Source organism: Rhodnius prolixus, unplaced genomic scaffold (genome assembly GCF_049639745.1).
Source record: "Rhodnius prolixus isolate KJV_2025 unplaced genomic scaffold, Rpr scaffold_3, whole genome shotgun sequence".
Taxonomy (NCBI): domain Eukaryota; kingdom Metazoa; phylum Arthropoda; class Insecta; order Hemiptera; family Reduviidae; genus Rhodnius; species Rhodnius prolixus.
The window spans coordinates 10,435,978-10,463,165 of NW_027411603.1; the positions used below are offsets into that span (position 1 = coordinate 10,435,978).

Here is a 27,188-nt window from a genome sequence, read left to right on the forward strand (position 1 = left end):
TGAAATAGATGTTTCACTGATATTATTTTTATTCATATGAGAGAAAAGCCAAAAATAGCCATATTAAAAGTTTATTAAACTTTTTTTGGAGGGGACTTTAGATTTTTTCTGTACCTAGGTTAGGGAACCCTTTTTTAATAGTCCCTTGGCTTGAATGGAGCCTCTTCAAAATCATAAACTCTTATTTTAAAAAAAAACTATGTTATTGATTAATAAATTAAACTCCTGACCATCCTCTGCGAGACGTTTAATATATGTTAGATTTTCAAGAGACGAAGCTATATTTTGTCAGACCCCTCTTCATGGGGGGTCATTGGTTTTCGTATAGTGTATTTTATTCATTTTCTTTTCCAAAATGATTCTTTCTAACTTTCACCGCTTGAGTGGCAAGGAAATAATACTGGGAATATTCTTTTAGAATTAGTTTGCCTTGCTTGAGAGCGTTAGCACTGCAGTTTCTATTTATGTTTTTTACTTCACCTTTACCGAAAAATGTTGCTTCTTTTTTTTTTTAAAAACCATCGAAAAAGAATATACCTGTTATCACCAAGTAAAGGTGAATTATTTTTTCCAACCATTAAGTAGTGTTCCGCCGATCAAGAAGTAATTGGGATAAAGCTTCCCCATGAAGAAGAATAATTATAAATATTCTTTGTTTGTTAATCCCAGCTTTTATTATTTTTTAAGTTTTTAAGCAAGTTTTTATTGGAGGCTGCATATACTACCAACCAGGAACATTTAGCCAGGAAGACATATCTTTTATACCTTCATGAGAATAACTGTGCGATGAGTCATACAGCGTTTCAGTTCATTCTGAGAAAGAGATTGAGATATAAGAGTTCTTTGTTCATGGGATTTTTTTTTCCTCATTACTTGTAAAATTTAAATTAAACAACATTTAGCGGATTTTTTTCTCATTAGTTTTTGATTTCCTTATAAGTATGTTTACATCATTTGTGTAATAATTTATGTTACGCGTTAAAGTTTTATTTAATTATTCAGTTGGAAAACGCAGATTTATTAAGAAATTTAATGATTTAATTGCGAGTTTTAGGAAACTCCTATGTTGCACTTTCTATCCTTGGATTTTTCTTAACCTTCATGTTTTATGTAATGGATACAGATTTAAATTTGTTTACTTTCTGGGAATATTTGGATTTTTAGACTTTTGTTTATCTCTCGAAACAAACATTTTCCCTTTCTCTTACTGCCAGGAAGAGGAATTATTGCTATTTTAACTTTGGATCTTGATTTTTCACTGGAAATGCAAGTTTTAAGATAGCTTGAAGAGAAAATACTTTTTTTAGAAAATATATCGGTGGATATGAACACTCAGCTTAAAATTTAAAAACGCAGAAAGTCCAAGTTTATTAAGGTACTTCTCATGTATTTACATTGTTTAATCGCCTATTAAATTATAATTTAATCACTATTTAGTGATCCAACCATAAATTCATTGGGTGTCGTTTGCAAAAAAAATAGAAAAAATAATAATAAATAAACTGAAACAAGAGTATCAGTCTCAAAAATTTAACACTTTCGCTTATTGCTTAACTACCAGTAATAAATTATTAACACCTAACACGTGTTGTACCTTGGAGAGCATCCCAGTGAATGATCTTGTTTAAGTGATAGAATTATGCGCATACAGCATTTCTTGCAAACGATTGTGTGATTGTTAGCAATGAATTTATGTTCTTAACTTTCTCATAGCGGTTTCCATAATTCGAAAAATTCTGTTGTACACTCACTCGGCTCTTACCTCGATTCTCATAGTTTCATTACATATTTATTAATAAAGAATGTTCATCAAAGCTACATCTTCCCTAGAAGATGAAAAGTATAAAAATTTATTTTTAAACATCTAATATGTTATGTCCTCGATATCAAATGAAACCTTAAAGTTCGCTCAGAAGTTATAGTTATTGAAAGTGTGGGTTCATTCACATATCAGCTGTGTTTTATAACACATTTCATACCCATAAATTAAAACTGTCCGGTAGGACAGTTGTACAAGGGTTGATCATCAAAAACTGCACGAAAAAGCGCAACGTTGAAAAACACCCAACTTTGACATTTTTTTTCTCTTTTTCTATAAAAGATCAAATTTTCTTTAAAATATAGGGCAAATCCTCCCTTAAAACTGTAATTTTTTTGCAACAACCCAGATTTGATAGATTTTGAGAAAAAAGTTGCCGAAAATGAGCAAAAACGGCATTTTCAAAAATTGTTCTTGTTGTTGTTGTTGTTGTTGTTGTTGTTGTTGTTGTTACCTTTTTTGTAAACAACGTAGCGCCAAAACGCGTAAACCGATTTTCATGAATGAGGTATCATTCGAGTCGGAATTTTATGTAGATGTGCCTTTTGGGGGTCTCGACGCTGTACATGAAATGGGAGAGGAGTTAGCCCCCTTTATGTAAGGCCCCCTCCAAAATTATTATCATTAATTACTCTGTAAATCTTAGCCCGATTTTGATAAAATTTGGTAGGATGACAGGGTTAGGGCTCCCCTACGTAACATTAAAGCGACGATCTGCTCTTACACTTGTTAAGGGGAAGTATAGGAATCGTTTCAAATTATCGAAACGTGAACCGATTTTCATGAATGAAGTGTCATTCGAATCGAAATTTTGTACAGTTTTGCACTTTAAAAGTCTCGACGCTGTGCGTCATAAGGAGGGGAGTTTGCCCCACCCAAGTAAGGCCCTTTCTAAAACTATTATTACCAATATTTCTATAACGCTTAGTCCGATTTTGATAAAATTTAGCAAGAAGAAGTGGTTAAAGCTCCTCTTCGTGGCTGTGAAGTGCCATCATACTCTTACACCTACTAAGAGGAAGTACTGCAATCGTTAAAATTATCAATGAGTAAACCGATTTACATCAATGAATTGTCGTTCGATTCAAAATCTTTGCCTCTTTCCCTTTTAGGGAGAAGTACTGTAATCGTAGTTTATTTTTCTTACTCTTAAAGGGAAGTACTGAAATCGCAGTTTAATTTTGCTATTTACGTACAAATTACCTTCCTATTTTATTCAAAACGCTTTCTCAAAAAAATTGAGGATGGTTTGGGGACCGCAACTATAATCATTCTTTAAAAAGATCTCTCCAGTGGTAGTAACTCCGGCTTAACACCTTTTCGGGTTATAATGATAAAATTAAATTTATTATTCCCAATTTTAATAAAATCTGTAAAGCAGATATGTAACTTTGCAAAACATACAAAAAGGAAAATCTATCCAAAAGGTACAAAAATCTCTTTAACAAAAACTCACAGTTTAAAATGTTAAGTATAAGGGTTGATTAAACGCCAAAATGTACACAAATCAGCAGTACCGAACATTTCATTAGTACTTCATTGATATTATTTTAAGTAATTTTACTACATTAATTTTCATTAATATTTTTTTGAATTTATTAGATGTTTCACAGACCCTTATGCTGGCCAGTTCATTCATTTTCTTTTTCTTTATGATTTAAGTCGCGTCAACATCTAAGGTTATTGGCGCCAGGAGCTTTTTTCAGTGCACTGCCGGCCTCCGGACAGTGTTCTCTCGTTACAGACAACTATTAATCAATCACCCGCACAGTGAGCTGTAAGAAGCTCTTAGAAAGAGAAAATCTAAGGGTCTGCAGCTGGATTCAAACCCGGAACCTCCACGTGGGAATCCAATACGCTAACCGCATAGCTAATCCCTTCCCTTTGTTCATTCATAATATTTTATTTTTTTGTTATAATTATGATAAAATGTGTATTATATCTTCGTAATTAAATAGGTACTTTATTTTAGCTTTATTCCAAATTATTCTACTGATTTATCTTTATTATGCTCTTTATTCTGAGTAGTCACATATATGTATTCTGAGTAGTCACATACGTGTATATGAATGTATCGTACATGCACGTTAAAGTAGAAAAAGACAAAGGCAGAGTCGGCTACTATTTAAATTTGAATCACGGATTTAAAACAATATTTCAGTCTAGAATTCGTCTTACCGAAGTATTTGTGAGCACAAATAACGTGTAGGTAATATCAAGTAAATTATTCAACAACAATTATTCATTTCTCAATTGTAATTTAATGTAGTCCCTCTAATTTTACTTATAGTAAAATACTGGAATAATTATGTTAGCTGTCATAAAAATATGCATATCTTATTTATCTTATATTCCAAATATATAACACTGTGGGAAGAATACCTAGATTGAGAATGTAATTGAAGAAAACTATATTATTTGCGATAAAGCCAGATAATTATTACCTATTATTATAAACGTTTGACTACTACATAAAATAACAATCACTTTAATCGAAGAATGAACTTAAACCTACGATTTTTATTTAAAAATAAAAATAAATAAATGAAATCATTGATGAATATTGGTGTTAGCATTTTTTTTTAAAAAGTTTTTGAATTTTTTAGCCTCATATTTTTTTTTATTTTTTTTAATAAAGTTTTTCTTTTTAACCTGTGATTAATAGTTTGTTGATTAGATATTACAGTCAATCTAAGTTAAAAGGTGTTCTACTTGAACAAATATTTTGTAGATTAAAATGGCCAGTATAAGGTCTGTGAAACATCTAATAAATTCAAAAAAATATTAATGAAAATTAATGTAGTAAAATTACTTAAAATAATATCAATGAAGTATTAATGAAATGTTGGGTACTAGCTGATTTGTGTACCTTTTGGCGTTTAATCAACCCTTATACTTAACATTTTAAACTGTGAGTTTTTGTTAAAGAGATAATAAAAGGCTTCTTTTTTTTGGACTTTTCCAGGAACCAAGCTGAAATAATATTTCCTAGAAAAATGTTTTAGACAAAAGTCATAGGCATCCTTAGGTGAAAGATTGATTTAGTGGTTAGTGCATTGTACTCCCTAACGGAGATCTCGAGTTTGAATCTAACTGTCACTTCCTAGGTCGATTTTCTTCGAATTTGGTTATTTATGTTAAAACGTTAATTAATTTGTAATACTATCCATAAGAGATAAGACCATAATTACTCGAAAATACACTTCAGAGGGATGCACATTCCCATTCCTCTCCTAAAGTTGAAAAACTAATACTAACACTAAAAACTAATACTTTCCAAGACTTCTATTTGCAAAGATGCAGTCACAAGCACTTTACCGAACAATTTATCAGAAAGTGGAAGTTCTTATCTATTCGACAACTTAAAAAATATACTAAACTCTTAAAAGGAAAACGCTCTTTAAAAAGGCAAAACAAAAAAAGAAAAGAAAAACACATTATCTTAGAAAGTAGCCATACTGTTTTGTATGATCTGTTAGCCTTGTTTGAAGCACCTTATTTTAAATTTTATTTTAATTACAACATAATTATTATTAGACTATTATAAATAAATTATCGATCTGGCACGGTAATAATTATTTAATAGGACATAACTTCTTAAAAACTAAAAATATATTGATAACCTTAAAACAAAGTAAATAATATATTTTATCTAAAGTCGAAAGTGGAAATTGATGCATTATTGTGTATTTCTCAAGGTAATCCTTAGGTCAACACTTAGTGAAACTATTTCTATTTATTTTTTATTTTGTTATTTTATGGCGATTACAAAATATTGTAAACATTTCTATATCTATACTTTTTTTTTGTTAATTTAATTTGTGGTCTTACTGTCAAGTAAGATAATGCTTTTATTTAACCATTTGCCCAGGAAAACAAGAATTGTTTTCAGTGTCTTAGGTAACTGCAACGTGAATCATCTCCCATTAAAGTGGTATTATATATTAAGTAGGGATGTAAAAGGTGTTATATTTCACCAAAAATCCTTCAAAACGATCACATTGATGAATCATTGTATTCTGTTTATTAATATCGATAGAAGTTAGCACAACACATTTAATAAATCCAAAAAAAATTATCCTAAAAAAAGTTAAGGTACGTTATTTGGTGAAATAGTTATAATTTATCCAAAAAACCTTTCCAGGAAAAGTAGCTTCTAGTCTCTTTAAAATATATTTGAAAATACTAAAAACTTATTTTTGTAGAGATGGTTGTGTGGATAGTTTTTTTTTTAATTCATCACTAGTGTGGCATCCAAAAAACGAGCAGGAAGATCTGTCAAGACGGTTTTTAATTAAACGTTTTAGTGAAAGTCAAATGAGTAAATCAAGTCATAGTAGGAAAAATTTGGTAAATTTGATAAAGAAATTCTTTATTGTTATAACTTTTCCTTGAAAGAACTTTTTTTTGAAGATATATATGATTATACGTATGTTAAACATTTCGCAATATATGTATGAGGAGATAAACGTCTACAGATTGACTAATCATGTGATTGATTGATGTAAAAATTGAATTGCACAACAAAAATAAATAGAATAAAAAAAATAACCATGTAGATAATGCAAAATAATAAGTACTTTTAGGATAGTGGTCTAAGATTTTTTTAAAAGTAGTAGTGCAGTACTTGATAGAATAGTCTTGTGTTCCAATAGATTACACTAAAGTAAAAGCGCATGCTAGTGATAAGAGAACAGTTTATCCTCTTTGTATAAACGTATATGCATACTCCATTTATGATTTGTCAGCGTGGAATATGTTCACAATTAGATAAGACCCACTGCACTTACCGTGTTTACCATGTAGATATGGTTTTGTCAGCCCTTCTCATTTCAGAATTTTTATGGAAAAACTTATACCATATTATTATTTTGCACCTTTTGATGGAAACCTGTGATACCGGTAGTTGGTTGCTGAGATGCAGAGATTCTTTTTATAGTAGTCTAAACCCTTTTAACAAAACCTTGTGAAACACTTACAAGAATTTAATTTACTGCAATTATACTGTTATTTGTTGTCAGATTTTTTGCTCATACTGAATTTTAACTTTTTGACCATGTGTTATTAATTACATTCTTAGCTGGTTGAGCTTTCTTTAAGTTACTTTTTATTTATTTTGTTAATGGGAGATAATAAGAGAACCTCCAGTTTTTTCTGACAATGCATCTATTAATTTGATTTAAATCTAGAATTAAATGTACACACCATTACTGCTAAAACTGAAATAGAGTGATAATGATACTTTAAAAGTAGGTGATTCTGATTTTTTAGAAGGAATGGTCAACAGTATGAATAATTTTACATTAGAATCTGATAATGTAAACGATTTGTTTGCTTAAGTAATACACGGTGCAAATTTATATATTACAATTCAAAATATATGAGCATTAGTGTTACAGCATATAATAAAACAATTGAATCTGGAAGCAATTCAAGACCAGATCCTTTGCTCATCTGAATCTATTATTATTATATTATTAAGTATTATTATTAATTGTATTTGGAATACTTTTGCATATAAAAATGATTGTTAATAATACAAAGAGCTAATTCTTCAAGATTATAGATTTATTGGTGATGTTTTCAGGATTTTGTTTTTTGAACTGGAGAAACCAGTTTAGTTAAGTTGCGCCCTTGATTATCAGTTTTTTTTTTCAAATTTGAAGTTCCGGCGATTTTAGTGTTTATTTAATCGTATTAAGTATGTTGCAGAATTATTCATTTTACTCAAATGGCTCTTTAGTCAGTTGTTAATGTTGCAGTTTCCTAAACAACCTCCAAAAAATCGTGAAGGATGTTTCAAACAGGCCTCCATACAAATCACTGTAGACTTGGAAACGCATTTATTTATTCCATAGGTCTTAAAACGTATAGCACGTATAGTATAGAGGACAAACATAAAAAACAGCAGTGCGAGTGATGTGTGATGATTTTTCAAGCTCATTAGAAAACGTTTATTCATTTTCACAATATTTAGGAGTGGGAAGAATCAACCCTTCTTTGAGTGCGTCATTCACTCTACATTTGGAAACCATATACTTTAAATTAGGCACGAACTTCCTTGCTACAATGCTAATCGGATATCTGAACTAAGGCTCCTTTGAATGGCTGATAGCCAAAAACAATACTTTAGTAGCTAAATAATTGATCAATATAGGGATAAAACAACTGGACGATTAGGTTAGACAATTTCAGCGGATTTTTTTAGCTGTAAATACAGTAATACAGCTTCCTGTAAATATTTTTCTTTAGTATATCGAGTTTCTTATTTGGCTATATCTGTTGCTAAGTAAAAATAAAGTATTTGAACTCATTGAGAAGAGATGTGTTTATAGATCCATTAGATTTATTTGTTTCTTAAACTTCTATCTCAAATTCTTCTTGCTGTTTGAAAAGATGCAAGTATTTGCGCGTGGTCTTCCAACAGTAAGTAATTAATGGGTTTCGGTTTCATGAAGTATAATTCTAGTTCTTCCCTTGGTAGATCAGTTCATCAGGGGTTCTCTCCCAATTAGGTCCTGGTATTCTGGAATAAAATAAATGTATTTATTTATTATAAATTTTATTTTGGAATAAAAAGCTGATAGGAGCTATTTTGCAGATTTACCTTAGATTCAGATTTCAGATTTAACGGTGTAGATTTCAGAATTTGATTGACTTAACTAATTATATTAAATTGTTGTATGAAAGAAATGTTTTAAATTTTAATGTCTGAATTGAATGGTGTAATAAAATTCTGATTTTAGCACAATAAATAATGATGAATAAGAATAAAATAAAATAACGCTCAATTATTTTATTGGCAATAATTACTTTTTCTGCTTTGCTCGTACTAAATGAAATTAATTACATTTGTTTTGCCTAGTATTTTAATTATATATTTATCTGATAGGAGTGCTTCCAATTGTGAATTGCTGCCTAACCTGGTGGTGGGACTCAAAGGATCCTGGAAGGGACGTCGTTTACATGGGCTGAAGCGGAACATCCTGAGAGCTGAGTTGGTGCTTGAAACACAGTAAGCATAAAAATGTTTTTTTTAAAAAAAAAATGCAAAAAAGAAACAAAAAACATGTTTCCTATGCACAGTGTCTATGTGCTGATCAAAACCTGAGAATGAGACTTCATTTTCTTATTTCGCTGGTTGAAGATACTATTCATCCAACATTGCAGTTTGGTATAACAGAATGTGCGGGATATCTAAATCATTCCTTTGAAATTACTTCATGATCTGATATCAAACTTTAATTTAAAGCAAGTTGAATATCCCAGACCGACCAGAAATAATCAAAAGAAAGCAGGTTTAGCGTAATACAGTTTCAGGTAAAACGCAATCTTGTCAATTGACCATATTTCATTGGTGATAGACTTTGGGTTGCGCACTTATATTTCCAGTAATAAGTTACATTATTTGACCTTTAAATAAAATAAAATAAAGGACTTAAAACTAACTGCATGCACAATTTTATTTTAGATTAAATTGGTGAATAATTCTATTTCTTTATTTTTTTAATATGTCACTTATTGTGCAAACAGTTTGAAGAAAAAAAGCAAAAAAAGGGATTAGGATTGAGATAAATATGTCTGGAATAAGAAACTTCCAGTATCAGCAGGTGGCGCCGACTCCTAAATATATTTTAAAAGGTGAAATTGTTTTTATTTATTTTTTTTTTTTAAATATTTTTGATATTTCAAATCAAATAACTGAACTATTTGGTAAAAGCAAAAAAAGGTTTGCTCTGTTTTGAATTTTTCCAAAAATTGCTCCAATTAATACATATAGGTGAAGACCTAGATTGACTTTTTAGAGTTTTTAACTATGATGTGTGCTACAGTGGCAAAAAATAAAATAAAACTTCATTTCCGTGGCATAGTTTTGGCTACTGACCTTACAATCTGGAGAGATTGTCAAAAGTCTTCTTCCTCTTTCTCTCAGCAGATGCATGAAGCTGTCCTTAAGTCCCTTACAATGCCTTATTTACACTTATTTTTAGCTGTTTCACATCCTAACGCACTAAGTTCTTCCATATGTTGACCACAATTGGCACTTCTATCATGCTCCATCCTCAGGAACCTATTTTGTCCTACCCATTTAAGTTACTGCGCACTTTCTACAAACGATAACATCTTTGAATGTTTCGTATATTTTTTAAGACCTTTGCTCATATCTTATTCCCTTAGAGGGTCTGTAAAATTCGCTTCAAATACAACCAACATATTAGTTCTCGTGGGCTTTAGCGTCCAACTTTCCATTGCATAAGTGACATCTAATCTTGTTAAGGTTTTTTAAATCCTTATTTTCGTGTAGCTACTTTAAAGGTGACTTTTTAAGACCCAGGCGAGCGCAAAATATGTCTTATTTCTAGCTAGGATTTTCTTTCTAATTTCCTAATCCTCAAACGCTTTTAACTAATTCTTAAATCGAGTACTGTAAACTGCAAACAGCTATAAAGGAATTGACATAATGCAGCTGGCGGTTGATTTAAGTTGAGAAAGAGAATGTTAAATTTTACTATCATTTACGTGAAAGGCCTTTTATTTAAAATTTAGTAGAGTCGTGGAAAGCGCTTCAGCCTCAAGACTTTTGAAGGTCCCGCAAATGGCGTTAAGAGAAAAACGTCTTTCTGTTTATTTAATTTGCCAGGAACTCCAGCTTTTTTTAACTAGGGAAGGGATTAGCTCAGTGTTAGTGTAACGGGTGTTCTAACGCGGTGTTCTCGGAGTCGAATCCAGCACAGCTTCAGTCACCAATAATCTTGAAATGCTTTTTTAATTGAAAAGAAAAAGAAAGTCGGTTACTTTTTAAAACGGCCTCTAACGTTAGTGTCGCATACTTTTCATCTGTTGATAAGAACAAAAAAACTTGAATTTAAATAAAAGTTTGTAATGTATAAATATTCATAAATTAGTTCGGTTGTCATGGCCCGAGCACTAATTATTACTATTTTTATAAATATCCTTGACCTAATAAGGAATCCTAGCTAGCTGTCAATTTCTTTGTGTTACAATGCATTGAAAATTTAGTTACCTTCTTCAGCTGAAATCTATTGTTTTAAATATTATTCTGGCTCACAATCTCAGTTGATTGTTTATTAAGAATTTGCAACAATTTCTTGTAGTAATGTGGCGGCTGAGAAACTGAAACAAAAAATGATTCTGTGGCTTAGGAAGTTTCACGAAAATCTCTAAAATCAATTATCTCGGGTGGGAAAAATGTTTTCAACCATAATATTGAATGTAACATAAATACAGAATTTTAAGGAAGTTGTAAAAAATAATTTATCCCCCACTTGTGAAAACCTAAAAAACAAACCTACAAAAAATTTACTGTCAGAAGCTTGCTGATATTTATAAGGCCTAAAGCGACTCCCATTAAACCTAACAGAAGTCGTAGGCTTGCTTTAGGCGCATCCTGGCCATTACTTTCTCTAGCTTCGTCTTCATAAATCAGCATTTCTGTAAGGATGTGGAGATTATGATTATGATGGAGTTACGGAATACATTCAGCCTGACGATTCCATTCACTGTTGTTGAGCATTATTGAGCTGCACTTTATAAAAGGACAGAAAAAACTTGTTTTAGTGAAGGAAAAAATAAAAATAAAATTTGACTCGGTCGCAATACTTTCTCTTAAGAAAGAAAAATACAAATAAGGAAGTGTGGTGAGAGTTATAGATCTTAATTACAAGTTATCACTGATTTGATGAACCCGTCGAAGAAAAAAGAGTGTATAAGGACTCGTATTATCTATTTGACGTATACAATTATGAACTGAACAATTTATTATCAAAGTCTGTTATGTAATCTTAATGAAACAAAATACTTAAGGAATGATTTGTTTCTTTCTTGTTTACATCAGGCGCCACGATAGCTGAGTGGTTTGAAGACCATAAAGCTGGTATTGTGGTGCTGGATCGGTTCGGGTCTTAGATTATATTAATGTGTTAATATAAGAAGTTCCATCCACGACGCCCATCAAGCTTGATGAACATAAAACCTGCCGGCAATGATAGGCACTAATTTACTTTCTAATTTTACTTGATAATGTCTGCAAGTTTGAATAAAAGTTGGTTAGATCAGATGATAAGTTACCTAAAATATTTTATTTAATTTTTCCCCTGATAGTCAGGCGCCTAACTGATGAGCGAGCGTTTTGTCTAATTCATAAGCAAATAAATAGGTGGAAAGTAAAAGGTTTGTAGTGTAAGACCGAAAACTTGGGCGAGTAAAGAAGAGATATTGCACGTTTTTCTTGTTCATATCTGTTGCAAATATTGCAGAAAATTCATGCATTTATAATTAATTGTAAAGGAGTCTTTTTAAGAGATTTTTAAGAGAGAGAGTAGGTAGATCTACTTTTAAGCACATTTCACGTATCCCAGCTAATAATTAAAAATATGTTTTAGCAAGTTTAAACCACGCTTTCAACAATAATTTGTGCCAAAACGATGTATTTTTCAGTAATCAAATATTTATGAAAATATTGTTAGGTAATCAATTACTTGAATTATTTGAGCACCAAGTTAGGGCAAGTTTGTGAGTTTGCAAGTCCCTATCTCAGTACATGTTCCGTAACTTTATCCAACAGAAGGGGATCATTTTAAAAATATATTTTTTAAAGGGTCTACATCATGTTTCTATTAGCGCATATCGCTTTTGGAAATTTCATAACTTTTAAAATAAAAGTAGAAATATTTATAAATGAAATATTTCATTTTTATTTGGAACTATAAATTGCAGTGGCTGCTAACCCCAATTATTCCTGCTCGACTTCCAACAACTGCATTTGCCTTAAATGTATTTGTTTTACTTTACTTATTGATTAATTTTCTTATTGACAAACTTTGTAAAGAACTAAAGTTACTCCTTATTAATTATGAATTTTGATATATTCAATTTCACAAAGAATAATACAAAAAAAAGTAAAGTCATTCTTATTTTTAAAATGAATTTTGTAATTCCAGTTACGGATCAGTTAACGGGGTAGAAGAACTGCTTTATATAAATTTCACTTTTTTAATTTAAAGAACAATTGAATGCCCATGCTTATGAAACCCAGCAAAACATTACTGGTAGGATCGTCAACAATTTCAGTTACATGTAATAATCAGTAGCTTTGGTTTAATTATTGACTTTCAATTAAGTAAGTCGTTTCCTCAAATCTTTGTTATGTTCAATAATGATCAATAATAAATGACGACTCAAAAATGTACATTCAGCTCTTTTACAAAATTTAGCAGTATGACAACCAGACAAAAGTAAAATTAGAGAGAACATTCTAGACATAAAGTGATTGTCTAGCTAATTGTATCTTATTAGAACATGGTGCACATCACTTGACCTTAGGATAGTTGCCAATAGTTAATAATATAAAAAATAAATTGTCTTCATAATCAAACATATATTATGAGATATAATATATTATTGTTCCAAATTCAATCAGGTAATCGTTTCGTATACATCGAATATTTATTATTATAAATGAAAATAGTTTACCGGTTAAACCATTTTTTTTTTTATTGTTAATTCTCCTTAGAATTTGAAAACTGATTTGAAATGGGAAACTGATGGTAGGTAATTTTTTTATTAGGTTTCAGTTTAATTAAAATACGTATTACGTTTGCATTTACATAATTACAAAAATTTTCAAAATAATTATTCATTTAAATATAAATAAAAAAAATTATGGAAAAATAGCACATTTTGTTTGTGTAATCTTTCCCATTTTTTTTTCTTTTGCTTTACTTAATAGTTAATTAAATTAAGTTGAAGTATTAATTGTTTGAAATTATTTATTAGCTAGTTGGTACTAGAAAAATGTTCCAATATTCCAATTTTATGAATACGTAAAACAAAAAAGTGAATTTTTCGCGGCACTTCTCCACAGTTACTCAATGCAATTGGACGAACTCAAATCTTGCGGTCAGTGCTGATCACTGAATGAATGAATGAATACTGAATGTGTTTAAAAAGGCTCCGTTAGCTCAAATGAGCATGAACTTTTTAAGCAGTGGTTTGTTAATAAAATGTTAATAGTATGCTAAAACTGCTCCTACCCATGGCATCTAATCCTGATGTTGGGCACTGAGTAGGCTTACTTCACATGTTTTCACTTCCTGCGGAATTTCTTTCGTGTCAAAAATTGGAATTTGGACATGACGTTGTACTTTCATTACCATTTACAAGCGGTTGTAGATCTAATTGTATTGATACAGCATTTTATTGGTGGTGGTACGCCACCTTGGTATCACATGCGACCCTCACACCTCCCACCTGTTTCAAACTGACACAACCCTTTATTCTTTTTTAAACAGTTCTATTTCTAATATTATTTGACACCATTTGTTTTTTATTTTCACCTTTATTTAAATGATATACTATGTTTGTTAGGTGTTTTGTTTGAACGCACTTTTATAGTAAATAATCTTATTAGAATAAAACAAATAAATAAATACAATTATTTAGCCGTGTGAATTCGTTAAAGATTTTAAATTGTCATGATTTATTTTCAATTCAACCAGTTTTTTTTTTAATTTTCATTTTAGCAAAATTTTGTGAATAGTGCTTTATAAATTTATGAAAAACTTTTGCGGGAGAAGTTTGTTGTTTAAATTTTTGAACTAGTTTTCGTTATCATTTTGAAACTTTTCTTAATTATGAAAGAGTGAATTTAACGAATGATTTGTTTTATGATATCGCAGCACGGGATATGAATTTGTAGAGGGAGCGATTTTAAGCCAACCTTTACGGTAATTTTTGTTTTTGTTTTTTCTGCCCCTCATGTGTCCCCCACTATTTTCCTTGAGTAGGCCCAACATGGTCCCAACAATTTTCTTAATACTTAGTTATGAAGTTATTAATTCAAATGCAATGTATAAAATCTCTTCTGGCTAAAAGATGTTTCGGTCCCTTTTAACTCCATGTTTCTTATTTTGATTTTGTTCCTGACAATCTCTTCTCTATCAAAGTAGCTACATATAACATGATTGGTGCTTTTTGCTCCAAAGCTCCAGAATTTAATAAATGTTTGAATCGCTTCTTTTCTTATACCCATTTCTTTTTTAACTACTTTCATCCTTGGACTCATAATTTATTTGATACTCATGGTTGCTTCAGTTCACCTAGCTACTCCTATATTAAAACCTAAAAATCGTAGGAAATTATATCTCGATATATTTCCTCAGCGAACAATTCGAAGCTTACTGTAAAACAATCTTGTCAAGCCAAAAAGTGGAAAAAGTAGTTTAATCATATTGAAAATACAAGTCCAACGATTTTTTTCATTTGTTCTAGCGATTTTGCATGAGCTTATTTTTTTGTACGTCCTCTACGAAAGTAGAAAGAGTAACGCGCGGTTTCTTAATATTGTGCAGAATTACATAGGATGTGAAAGTCATTTAGAGAACAGTCTGTTTATTGGAAACTGAAATACTAATAAAAAGAAGTTTTTCTGAATGTTATGTTCAGATTTTTTTGGGTTTCAAACCTAGATTGTTTTTTTTGGACTTCAATACACAATCAGTTTAGATAAGTACTGCCGAATGATCGATCAATTCTAGGTAGTTGTCGAATAAAGATGATTATTTGAAAGATTTAATCGAAAACTTACCCATTAAGACTAATTGCTACTTCAAAAAGAAATCTTTTGAAATCTTGTTTGTATAATTGTTAAAAAAAATTAATAAACACTTTATCTAATAAATTCCTGTGGAGTGATTTCTTCATTACCAATTGATCATTAATTGCAGACACAGCTAGTTAAAATAAGACGTTTTTAATTACGGAATAAATGTATATTTTGTTTTGCAATTAAAAAATGCGTGTCCAATTCTTTCGTGTTTCCTAGCGAATGTACAGGAAAGTACTCGTTGTACTTATAATTTGGTAAGTTTTTATTTTTTGAACTTTATATGTTGATTTTTTCTATAATCAATTTCTTGTAAAAAAAAAAAGTAAACACTTTCATTTGTCTCATTGTCTTATTTATTTATTTGTTCTAAACTTTATTTTAGTCTGTTTTAATTATAATATTATGACTTGACTAATTATTTCATAATTTTATTCGTTTCATACGTAGTTAAAATTTCTCTACCGGGGTTGCTCGTTGTAATTAAAGGGATTTTTTACTTTTTGAGTAGAATCTAGGTTTCGACTGCAAACTTAGTTGTTATTTTAAAAAGCATTTAATACCATGCTATAAATTATTATTTCTAATCCCATTAGCCAAGTAATCCCTAAAAACCTTCGTCAGAAGCAGCCTTACGGTTCGCAAACAATTTCAAATAATTTTAATTCAGTTGAGAGTTTACTTTCTCATAACGAAACTAACTGCGTACCATATTGTTCCCATATTGTCTGGCCTTCTAAACACGTCTAATATTGCCGATTCTGTCTCCTGTGCGATGTTTAACACCTTCAGTTTAGTCTGACTGAAAAATATTCTTAGTTCATTTCTCCAGCGAGCAGCAGCATTCGGTTTTTCCAGCGATCACAATCTGGAAAACTAAAAATAGGAATGAACCAAACATTTAAAGTTTTTTACTGAATCCCTTAAATATTGACATTCTTTTGAATGTTCTCCACTGATTTTATTGTATTATGCTGTCTTATAACCGTGAACTCGTTTGCAAAACAAAAAAACACACATTTTCCACGGTTCCGGGAGTCCCTTTAAAACATGTACTCATGTTTTCTGATGAAAACTCAAAACTGAAAAGCCTCACGCGGTAGTTTTCCTTCGACTTGTTGCTTGTTTTTATCAGTTAAATTAAAGGGTACAGATCTTAGAACCTTTTAAGTACTTCCTAATAGTTCATTATACGGCGAGAGAGCTGAGTGTATCGTGTCTTGTCCAATTAATTGGCTAGTTTTCTTATAAACCTACATAATTTACCCAAAAACTGTTTTCTCATTTATTCGCATTTTTTTTAGGGAAATATTTCTAAATTAATAGATAGTACTTCAACATGAACTCGTTTATTTAAAGATAAGATTTATTAAGTGTCGAAAAAAGGTGAATTCCTGTAGTGGTAATAAATAATGTACACTACAAATTCCTGTTAGAATACCGACCTAATAATAACTAATAGTGCCACTACTTTCAATAAGGAAAGTATTCTTAATATTTGTTGTTGGCTTTGTTTAAAATAATAAATTTAAAAAAAAATAAACTAAAAGATATTTTAAAAACTTTAAAATGAAAACTATGTTAATGAAATTTTCGTTTAACCAAGAAGCTATCAAGGTTAATGTTTTTCTGTATATAAAAATGATAACAAATATGTGTGTGTGTTTTAATAATAGGTATTGCTTAAAAAATGAGGTTAGATAAAGGTAGGGAAGCCAAATTAGTAACGTAAAAAAATCAATAATATAACGCCAATAATTTCTGCATGTTTCCATTCATACTGTCCGGTTTCTAATTTTCATCCATCTCCAGAGTTTGGTTTGTTTAGAGTAAATTTGACTAAAAGCGAAATAACAATCTGTGTCTGGTGTCACAATGGCGTCGTTAATAGAAATCTAATTTTCTCTAAACATCAAATTCCAGTGTTTTATCGAGTATAAACGTAAATCGATTCAAACTAAATTGTAAGTTTAGATTCGTTAGGACATATTTCTCTTGCAAGAGAAAGTCAGCGGATTTTCTATTTTGAGTTTTTGCTGGAAAAACGTCTTCAGGTCCCTCGAACACGAATTAGTAGTTTTAAAGAATTGATCTGATGTCTTGTGTGACTATGGTCTTTAGAACGGTCTTTATAAAACTAGCAAAAGTTTAAATATTTGGTTTAGCTGTTCCTTGGGTTTAAATGTTCTGACGTTCCTTTTGAGAAAGTTATTGAGGCCAGGGCGCAATTCATACAAATACTTAATACGTGCATTGAGGTCCTGTTGTGAAAGAAAAAAAATGACCGCCTTCTTAACTGAATTATCGGATATTTCTTAAGTTTTGTTAAGTCCCTTTAGATATCTTGTACACATACTTCGACAAATTTAGTTTTGTTTTTTTTTTGCATGGGTAAGGAGATTAGAGAGAGAAATAAAACAGTAAAGTTTTTTAAACTAAATTTATTTCTTGCGGAGAACTGCTTACATTTGATAAGCAACAAGATTTTGCTCATTATTTCTTCATACATTACTGCCTTAGAATGAAAAGTATTGTCTCTTGTTCTAATGTTCTAGTTGTTATAATAAGATCAACTGATCCAAGGTCTACGATCCAAACGGTGATGTTGCAGCGCGTTGTCATATTGCAGGCCTTTGCCAGTATAATGAAAGTGCACAAATTCACAGAGTCAGGATGTATCAAAGTCAGGGAAAATAACAACGATCGACTCCAAAATCTTTTCTTTGAGCTGGGTTCTATTTATTACCTGGTATTTCAGCAGACGTACTCATCGTCAACTGGATCACGCTAGAAAGCAACCTAACGGTATTAGAATGATAAAAAAACAAGCACCTACGACAGTTAATCTGAAGAAAACAGTTTGTGATTAGAAGCTTAACATAGCAGACATTAAAAAATACCTCCTTAAAATATCAATTTTTTGAAAATATGTTTCAAATAAAAGTGATACAAATTAAATAGGTTGGGGTAAATAGTTAACGAAGTTTAAAGAATGTTTTTATTTTCAAGAAATAATGAAAAACGACACTCGCATCAGTTTTAACATTTTATTTTTTAGAAGCTAAAATAGTCACAAATTTCTTACTGGGGTAAGAGAAAGTAAAAAAAAAATATCAGTTAAGTAGAACAGCAAAACAATTTTGTCACCAAATTCGAAATGTTAACAATAACCATAACTTATGAATAAAACTTTAGAAGACATCCTGATCTTAACGCTTTCCCCAACACCTCCATTATATAGATTCAATGCAATCAACGATTTTTTTGTTCACTGTTAATAATTCTTTTTTCTTTTCTTTTTTTTTGGCTAAATAACATTTTAGTTGGACACAAAATTTTTAATTTTTTAGATTAATAATTTAATTAAATAATTCAGTTTTGTATAAAATGATAACACTCGTCGGATAATATTTCTTATTTATTAAGAATGAAAAAACAAAAATCCCAGAGTACTCATTAAATGAATAATCATTTTCGTCTTGATATCGTCCTTGTTAAATAATAGAGACATTACTGGTTTTTGAAGTGTATTTTTTTTTTTTTCTTATACTTCTCAGCGATGATTGCTCATATTGGTGAAGTAAATAAAACGGAAACACTTTTTTTCTTTTCCTGCTTTGCAGTTTGAGGAATTGACAAATTTGTCTACAAAATTTGTTGCGGCCAGTGACAGTAGTGAGGAAAAACCTCACTCACTTCTGGTTAAAAGGAAGTGATAAGAGTTATATAAGATGTTTCTAGATTTAAGAAAAGGGGTTTTCACACTGTAATACGATCATGGGAAAACTAAACAAGTAATCATTACCAATGCCTCCACTTCTCCAAACTTTCAGGTATACTTATAGTGCAGTTTCTATTTGACTCTTCGTCTTTTTTGCATTTAATAGAATTATTTGTAATATTTACAAATATGGGATTTATAAAGTCTCAATTTTGTTGCCCTAGAGAGCAATTTTGACTTGAGAAGTCTTAGATTTGCAAAGTAAGCTCTGTTGGCTGCCATTATTCTTCGATCGATCTCAACACTAACCTTATTCTCATTATTCACCAGGGATACCTTCAAATCTAAAATTCATAATTTCAATATCCTTAACGGATCTCCTGTGCTCTGCCGATGACATCTTTAAATACTTTGTTTTGTTTTCGTTGATAACAAGTCCCACTTTGGCACCACTGTTTATTATTATTTCACCTGCCTCTTTTAATGCTGCTTCGCTTCTGGCCACAACAACAAGGTCATCAGCGTATGCGCATATTTGCCATGTTTTTTCAGCAACAGTGCCATGTTTGATTGCATCTTTCACAGCATCGTGCAGAGCGATATTAAATAAGGTAGCCGAAAGTGCATCCCCCTGCCTCACTCCAGATTGTACATGAAATGCATCTCCAACCTTGTTACCAACAATTACTTTAGCGGATGTATTTTCCAAGGACATTCTCACCAAATTCACCAGCTTTTGAGGCACGCCGTTTCTGGCCAGTATCCTTAGTAACGCTGTTCTCTTAACGCTATCAAATGCTTGTTTGTAATCAATGAATAAGAGGTGTAAGTCGACATCGAATTCAAAACATTTTTCCATTGTTTGTCGAAGCACAAATATCTGGTCAGTAGTACTCCGTCCACCTCTAAATCCACATTGATAATCTCCAAGAATCTCTTCAGCGTACTTTGTTAATTTTTTAAGAATTATACAAGAGAGAACCTTATAAAGTACCCCAAGCAGAGTTATCCCTCTGTAATTTTCACACTGGTTCTTGCTGCCTTTTTTAAAGATAGGGCATATCAGCCCCATCTTCCAATCAGTTGGCATTTCCTCTTTCCCCCAGATATCTTTGATCAACTCATATATAAAATCCTGCATTTTTTTAGAACAGTTTTTTATTAATTCCGCAATCAGCCCGTCTTCACCAGGAGCTTTACAATTTTTTAAATCTGAGATAGCCATTAAAACATCATCCTTATCCGGCTCCTCTATCAGAGGTTGTGGCTGACAGCAAAATTCCTCATTGTTAATATCAAATTCAGTACTGTCCACATCAACCAGGTCCACATTCAGCAGCTCAGCGAAGTACTCCGTCCATCTATCCATCATCTCCTTCTCACCCTCCTACAACTCTCCAGTTTTACTCCTACAATCATTTATCCTAGGCTGGTATCCCTTTCTAAACCAGTCCAGCTCCTTATAGAATTTTCTGGTATTATGTTCACCGTTCATGTTTTCAATATTTTCCAAGCGCTTGTTGATCGATTTCCTTTTTTCTTCCCTACAAATTCTTTTAGCTTCCCTTCTTTTGGCATTATAATCCTCCAAATTCTGCCTAGTGTATCTTTGTAGTAGTTTCAATCTGGCCTGATTTCTTTTCTCTATACTGTTTTTACATCTTTCACTAAACCACTCTTCATTTCTTCCAGTTTTTGTCTCTCCTATAGTTTCTTCTGCTGCTCTTCGCATTACTTCCTTCACCACTTTCCATCTTGTATCAATTCCCATACTTATATCATTTTCCAAACTTATTTCCTTTTCCATTTCCCTGTCAATACTTTCTTGATACTTTTTACATACTTCAGACATCCTTAATTTATCAGTGCACCATTTTGTTCTCTTGACAGTACCTGGTCTTTCAACTTGGGCTATTTTTTGTCTTAGTTTAGCCTTCACCAGATAATGATCCGAGTCACAGTAAGGTCCGCGCAAACTTCGAAAATCAATGATATCAGACGAGTGCCTCGCTGAAATCAACACATGATCAATCTGGTTAACTATATTTCTCCCAGGTGCTCTCCAAGTTCCCCTATGTATAATTTTATGAGGAAAACTTGTGCTTTTAATATGTAACCTGTACATTTCGGCGCATTGAGCCATTAACATGCCGTTTTCACTAGTTGTATCGTGCAACGAATACTTTCCTGCGACTCTTTTTAGAGCCTCTTCTTTGCCAATTTTAGCATTAAAATCCCCCATCAGGATCAGAGTATCGTACTGGGGAACTTTTTCTATACAATTTCCAAGACAATCATAAAATTCTTCCTTAATAGAGTCCTCAGCGTTGGGGCATAAATCGCAAATATGGATATGTTTCGAAATCTACCTTTGATCCTTAATTTACATAGTCTGTCTGATATTGGTTCAAAATTAAGCATTGACTTTCTTAGTTTATGATTAATGAAAAATCCAGTTCCAGTTTGTCCAGTTCTGCTTTCCGGGCCACTGTAAAGAATAGAGTATTCTTTCTTGTCGATCCTTCCATTTCCTTTCCATCTTGTCTCTTGCAGCGCAGCAATATCGATTTTAAACTTAATCAATTCGTCGGTAATTTCTTTCATTCTACCCGGTCTTAAAATTGTATTTACATTCCATGTGGCTAATGAGACGTCAAATGCTTTCCATTGTAATCTTTTCCGTTGGGTTCGCCTTTGACTATTGCCATTATATTCGTCCAGCTTTTTCTTTAATTCGGTCTTCGTAACGATAGGTTTTTTTTACAAGGTGGGGTGTCAACCCAACGCTCAACCCCCAACCTGGAGGACCAGGATTTTAAGGGGTTTACTCCCCATGGCCATTGGCCTCACTAGGGTCGGTAGCCCTAGCGTGTGTACTGGTAATGCCTTTGTCTGTAGTGTAGGGTGTGTAGCATGGTTGTACGGGAAAAGAAGAAGAGGAAGACCCAGAGGCAGATGGAAGGATGAAATCGATAGGGACGCCAGGAAGTTGGGAATAAGGAATTGGAAGCGTGAGGCGCAGGATATAGATAGATGGAGAGACTTAATTCGGCAGGCCAAGGGTCGGACAGACCTGTAGTGCCAGGGAGTTAGTTAGTTAGTTAGTATTTACAAATATGAGATATCGTAACTCATTTTGAAATTCTCTCTCATTTTACATACAAATCGGCTGTAACATAAATATGTTATACTGACATTAAGTGCTGTCACTTAAATGTAATTTAAGTATTAGGTGTTTTATTCGTAGGATCAATTTAGGCGAAATGATACTGCAATGAAATAATTATTTAATGAAAAATCCAAGTCTAAAGAAGTATACATTCAGTGACAGAAAGTTGTGTGAGGTTTCATGATTGATATTCCTCTTCCTTTTTCCTCCATAACTTTCCTTCAGTTGCTCCTCATTGTTCCTATCTGCTTCTCTCAGAATTTTCACCGACCTCCTTATCTCTCCTAAAATTCCCCTTAATTATTGCAACATTGTTGAGCTTTAGGATAATATTCAGCTTAATTTCTTCATTTTCCTTTCATGTTGCTCTTCATATTGAAATTCTTTTAAAATAATTGTAATTAATTTTATTACTTCTTATTTTAGCATTTTCTGAGCGGAGACGGAGACCTGCAAAAATGTTGAAGGTGGTAGGCGCTTCCTGGCAGCAAACCAGGTGGACCACTATCATGCTTGTTGCTGTAATCCTTATCGCGGTTTTTGCTATTTTCTTCTATGAAGTACCGCCGTGAGTGAAAACTTCTATTTATTAATCTAAAATCAAAGTCAATAATGCTTTATTAATGTCTTCGAGGTGCCTGAACTGAACTTAGAATTTCACGTTTGAACATCAAAAATGCAAAAATTCTTTCAGTACTTTTAATACTTCTTTGAATTCGTATTTACCTGCTCTATAAATTCGGAAGGAGTCCACAGAAGCTCACTACAGAGAATATTCGCTTTTATGTAAAGAAAGGTGTAATGAGACGGTTAGTAGACCGTGAAGAGTGGATGGAACCGATAAGAGACCAGAAAAAAGATGATGAATAATATAGTGGGAAGTGCAAGAAGACGACAAAGATGATTGGACGATATTCTGGACTGGAGGATGGAAGTGCGAAATTATAGAAAAGAGTCTCAAGATACAGAAGGGTGGAATAGAATTTTAGAGCAAGTCTTGCTTCTTAAAGCTTGATAGAGTTAAAATGGTAAGCTGGATGGATGACAGCATTTCATTACTGCTTGACGAGAATAGTTGGAGCCATCTTCTTCTTGGGAGGCCATTATTGCAATCTATCCGTAGTTGGATGTTGCAGTATTTTATGGAATATAATTAGAACAAAATTCCGAAGTCTGGCAGATGGAAACATTTAATTCTTTTTCGATCGCCTGCACTATCTGTTCCTATAATCAACAAACAAAGTGAAACAAAATAAAAAGTCTAAAAAAAAATTATCATACATATGAAGAAGAACGTATTATCATATAATAGTATTTTTCTAACAAACTTGACCCTTATCATTAATTTAAACGTTAAAAAATCCACTTTGATAAAACAGCTCTTAAAAGCGTACTTCTATTTTTTCCACTTGAGGAACCTCAAGTCATTAATGAAAATTCAATTTCGAAATATTTAATGTTTATACTTTCAGTATCGAATAATTACGATTTAATTTTTTTCCTAAAAAAAATACTTTTGCATACTTCAAGATGCTTGTGTTTAAAAGTATGGAAAATTAAAAGTTAAACGTTTAAACATTTAAACATAAACTACATAATTGTATCTATACATAAAAAACAATAATAATTAAGTATGATAAACATACAGTAAATGAGATTAAGATGTAAAACATAATATGTTTTTTGTTTTTTTAATAACAGGGAAGACAATGATGGTTATTATTCAGCTTCTGTTCTTTGGACAAAAACTACTGGTTTCAGAGAGATCTACTGGGGACAGAACAATGATCCCAAATCTATAAGCAAAGGAGTTGCCCGTGCTTATTATAAGCCTGATATGATCAAAACAGGGTATTATATTTTATCAATCATACATCTTTACATATATGTATATCTTTTTCTTGTAATAGCCACAATATATTTTTAATAAACATAGAACCTTTTTGAGATAACAATTGGTGCGTGTGTTTGTGTGTGTGTGTGTGTGTGAGCATAGAAAATATTTCATTTTAAACTGATCATATGTTTTTCAACATATGATCTGCTTTTACGTGCAGCTGTTGACGATCAGCCCTTATAAAACAGTCGACCGGACAATTTTAATATCCAGGTGACTAAGAAATTCAGGCATTTTGAGTTTTATTTAAGATACTTAAGAATAATTAATGGTAACTACTCATAATGTCCTATTTTATTACCTTTACAAATTGCAACTTATTTACATAACTCTTACGCTCCCACAGCAATAAATTTGATGATTCAGTAAACCTAAACTCCTTTATTTTAAAAACTTGAAAATTAGTTCAAATCGAAAACACTGCACCCAGATGTTCGACTTAACTAATGCAATTTTTCAGTCATGAGAGATTTTATCTTAAGATGGCTTTGAAATTTTCTTTAATCTTCTTCCATTTCTGACAGACGTAAAAGCTATCTCTTGTATTTGAATCTTTTTTTCTCCCCGAAACAATGATTCAGGTGTCACAAGCACCTCTTTTAAAGTGCCACGTCGAAATAGTGCACGGTTTTATTCGGTTTGTAATTTTAAGGATCCCCAAGGCATTGCTGTAATTTCAAATTTTAAGAAAATTGATTAATAAGTAGTGCGACTTACAGAATAGGTTTCTGATTTTTTTTTTCCTAAGTTAGAAATGAAATCAAAAACTCCGGTGATGGATGAAAGTAGTCAGGGATATACAATAAACATGCGTGGATAAAAATAAAAAACTGATTAATCAAAGACATTTTATATAAATTGAAATAAACTTGGGATTTGACGGCGGCATTTGGGGTCGAAAGGATACGCTCACGTTTATTACTATAATGTAAACATAATTTATCCAATAAGTATTTTGTTGATTAATGGAGAAATCTATAAAATTCAGTATTTGTCAATTTTTGTAAAAATTTAATAATTGGAAAAAATAAACATTTTTATTCAATATCCTTTAACAAGGGTTTTGTTTCTTCCAGTTGGTCCACATTAGAGATTGAAACTCAGCCAAATTATCCAGACTGGGTGCAAGCTTATGCAGCTGGACTTCTGGAAGGTAGCCTTTGTTGGCAGTTAATTTACTGGCATTGGCAAAACACTGTAGCAACTCTTTGCAAGCATAAAGAAGAATTCTGTGATAAAGTACGGAAACAACTGGAAGAGAATTCTAACCGTGCAAGAGAGCAAGCAATAGGAAATGATAAAATTAGCCCATATTGGCATCAGGTCAGATTATCAATATTTAATAACATTATTATGGCCTTATTTTCTTCGTTAATTACATATTTAAAATAAAAATATAGTATCGAACGAATTCCCAATGGCCGATGGGAAAAAGTAGAGTTTCTAAAAGGGATAAGTAAAAACTTAAGTATTAATTTTTTTTTAATCAGTACAGTTCTCTGTTTTGCAGTACTCTCGACCAACATTTAATACTCTTAAACATTTAATAAGGGCCCCGTGACCCTTTCTCTTGTAAACGTAATGATTTCAGCAATGCCCACAAGCATAGTAAAACAGGAGCAACCGACACTATTACTGTCTACTTACTTTAGACGTCTCTCGAACTCTTCTGATTCCCAATGTTCCAAGTGGGCTATTGCAGTTTCTCACTGTGGCAGTGTGTGAAAAGTCAAAAAATAATCATTACGTGAGTTTGTGAATGTTGTGAGCTTTGTTTATGGGTTCGTTAAATCCCTAATATTAGAAATATATCATCCAAATCAATAGTTCTCAATCAAATTTATACAAATATGTACAGGGCAGACATTGTTGGCTTTCTTAGATGGAGAGCGTTGGTTTAAAATGAAAGTGCTTCACCTGGTCTAAAAATAGGATAATAAAATGGAAATTTTTGGAAAGCACATAGAATTTGAAACATTATCTGATATTTCCAAGTTATGGTCTATAAGCTCCTCTTTAATTAAAGATAAGCATTCTCTAATAATGCAGAATATTTTAATCATTGTATGATTTTTTGTTCTAAGCGTACTTATTTTACCCTAATATTTATTTGTTTTGAATTGTTATCTGCTACTACTACCTTATCTCTTTCTTAAATATCTTGACTTACTCGATTTCCTTCATACTTGAATGTAACGATAAGCCAATAAGTTTGTTCAATAAACTATACAAATCTAAAAGAATACATTAATAATTTGTCTCGTTTCCCTGGGCAATGTTGTCGTGGGCCCAATACGCATTATAGCTTGTATCCATTACGCAATATGATTCAATATGTTGCCAAAGATTAGGACCTATTTTGCTGAATAAATATTTACTTTAGTAAATATCTAGAGAAGTAAATTCTGTTTCACTCTAATATATTATGTTTACAATGTCAAAAATATTACACAATAATTTAGACTCACTTCTCATTTGTCTCAGTCTGTCACATACTTAGGCATCTCTTGTTCCTAACATTCTAATAGTCAATTTTTGTTCACAAATAGAATTTTTGGCATTTAGTTAATTAAGAAAATACTTCCTTTTGTTTTTAAGCTTTTAGATTCTAAACACATTTCGGCTATTTACTTGATTTTTTTTTTGCAGGTCAATTTATTTTACACTCAGCTTGATGGATTGGAATCAGGATGGCGCAACGGGGTTATTAGAAGCAGGAAAGCCAAGATTACAAGTATTCCCAGAATAGACTTTCTGTAAGTGAAATAGAAGTCTCTTGTAAATCAAATATTTATTAATTTTTTATATTTATGAATTAATAATATTTTACTTTTTCTTTCAATGCAACATTCAGTTGAAGAGGTAAGACATTTATTCGTATTAATTTTTTGCTGAAAATGGAAAGGCATAAACGGAGAAGCATTCTGGAATTGGCTATTAGGTTGCCTCTGCGAATAA

General features: G+C 31.6%; 2 protein-coding genes across 6 annotated transcripts in view; one reads left to right on the forward strand and one right to left on the reverse strand.

Annotated features, from left to right (window-relative positions):
* Positions 1–27,188, forward strand: part of lama (phospholipase B domain containing lamina ancestor) — a 45,496-nt gene that overhangs the window by 13,402 nt on the left and 4,906 nt on the right. For 2 of the 5 annotated variants that reach the window (XM_074126860.1, XM_074126861.1), the window contains 6 exons: positions 8,712–8,834; positions 9,353–9,460; positions 22,760–22,901; positions 24,035–24,184; positions 25,307–25,553; positions 26,880–26,986. In XM_074126860.1, coding sequence (XP_073982961.1) covers positions 9,397–9,460; positions 22,760–22,901; positions 24,035–24,184; positions 25,307–25,553; positions 26,880–26,986 — 710 coding nt within the window. In that variant the 5' untranslated portion in view covers positions 8,712–8,834; positions 9,353–9,396. Of the gene's footprint in view, positions 1–8,711; positions 8,835–8,905; positions 9,140–9,352; positions 9,461–15,552; positions 15,701–22,759; positions 22,902–24,034; positions 24,185–25,306; positions 25,554–26,879; positions 26,987–27,188 lie in introns of those variants that run through there. The other 3 variants (XM_074126862.1, XM_074126863.1, XM_074126864.1) reach the window with 3 other exon arrangements.
* On the reverse strand, positions 20,540–21,453 carry LOC141453515 (uncharacterized). The gene has a single exon (XM_074126869.1). It carries the CDS (start codon positions 21,404–21,406, stop codon positions 20,552–20,554), a length of 855 nt encoding a protein of 284 aa, XP_073982970.1. The 5' UTR covers positions 21,407–21,453; the 3' UTR covers positions 20,540–20,551.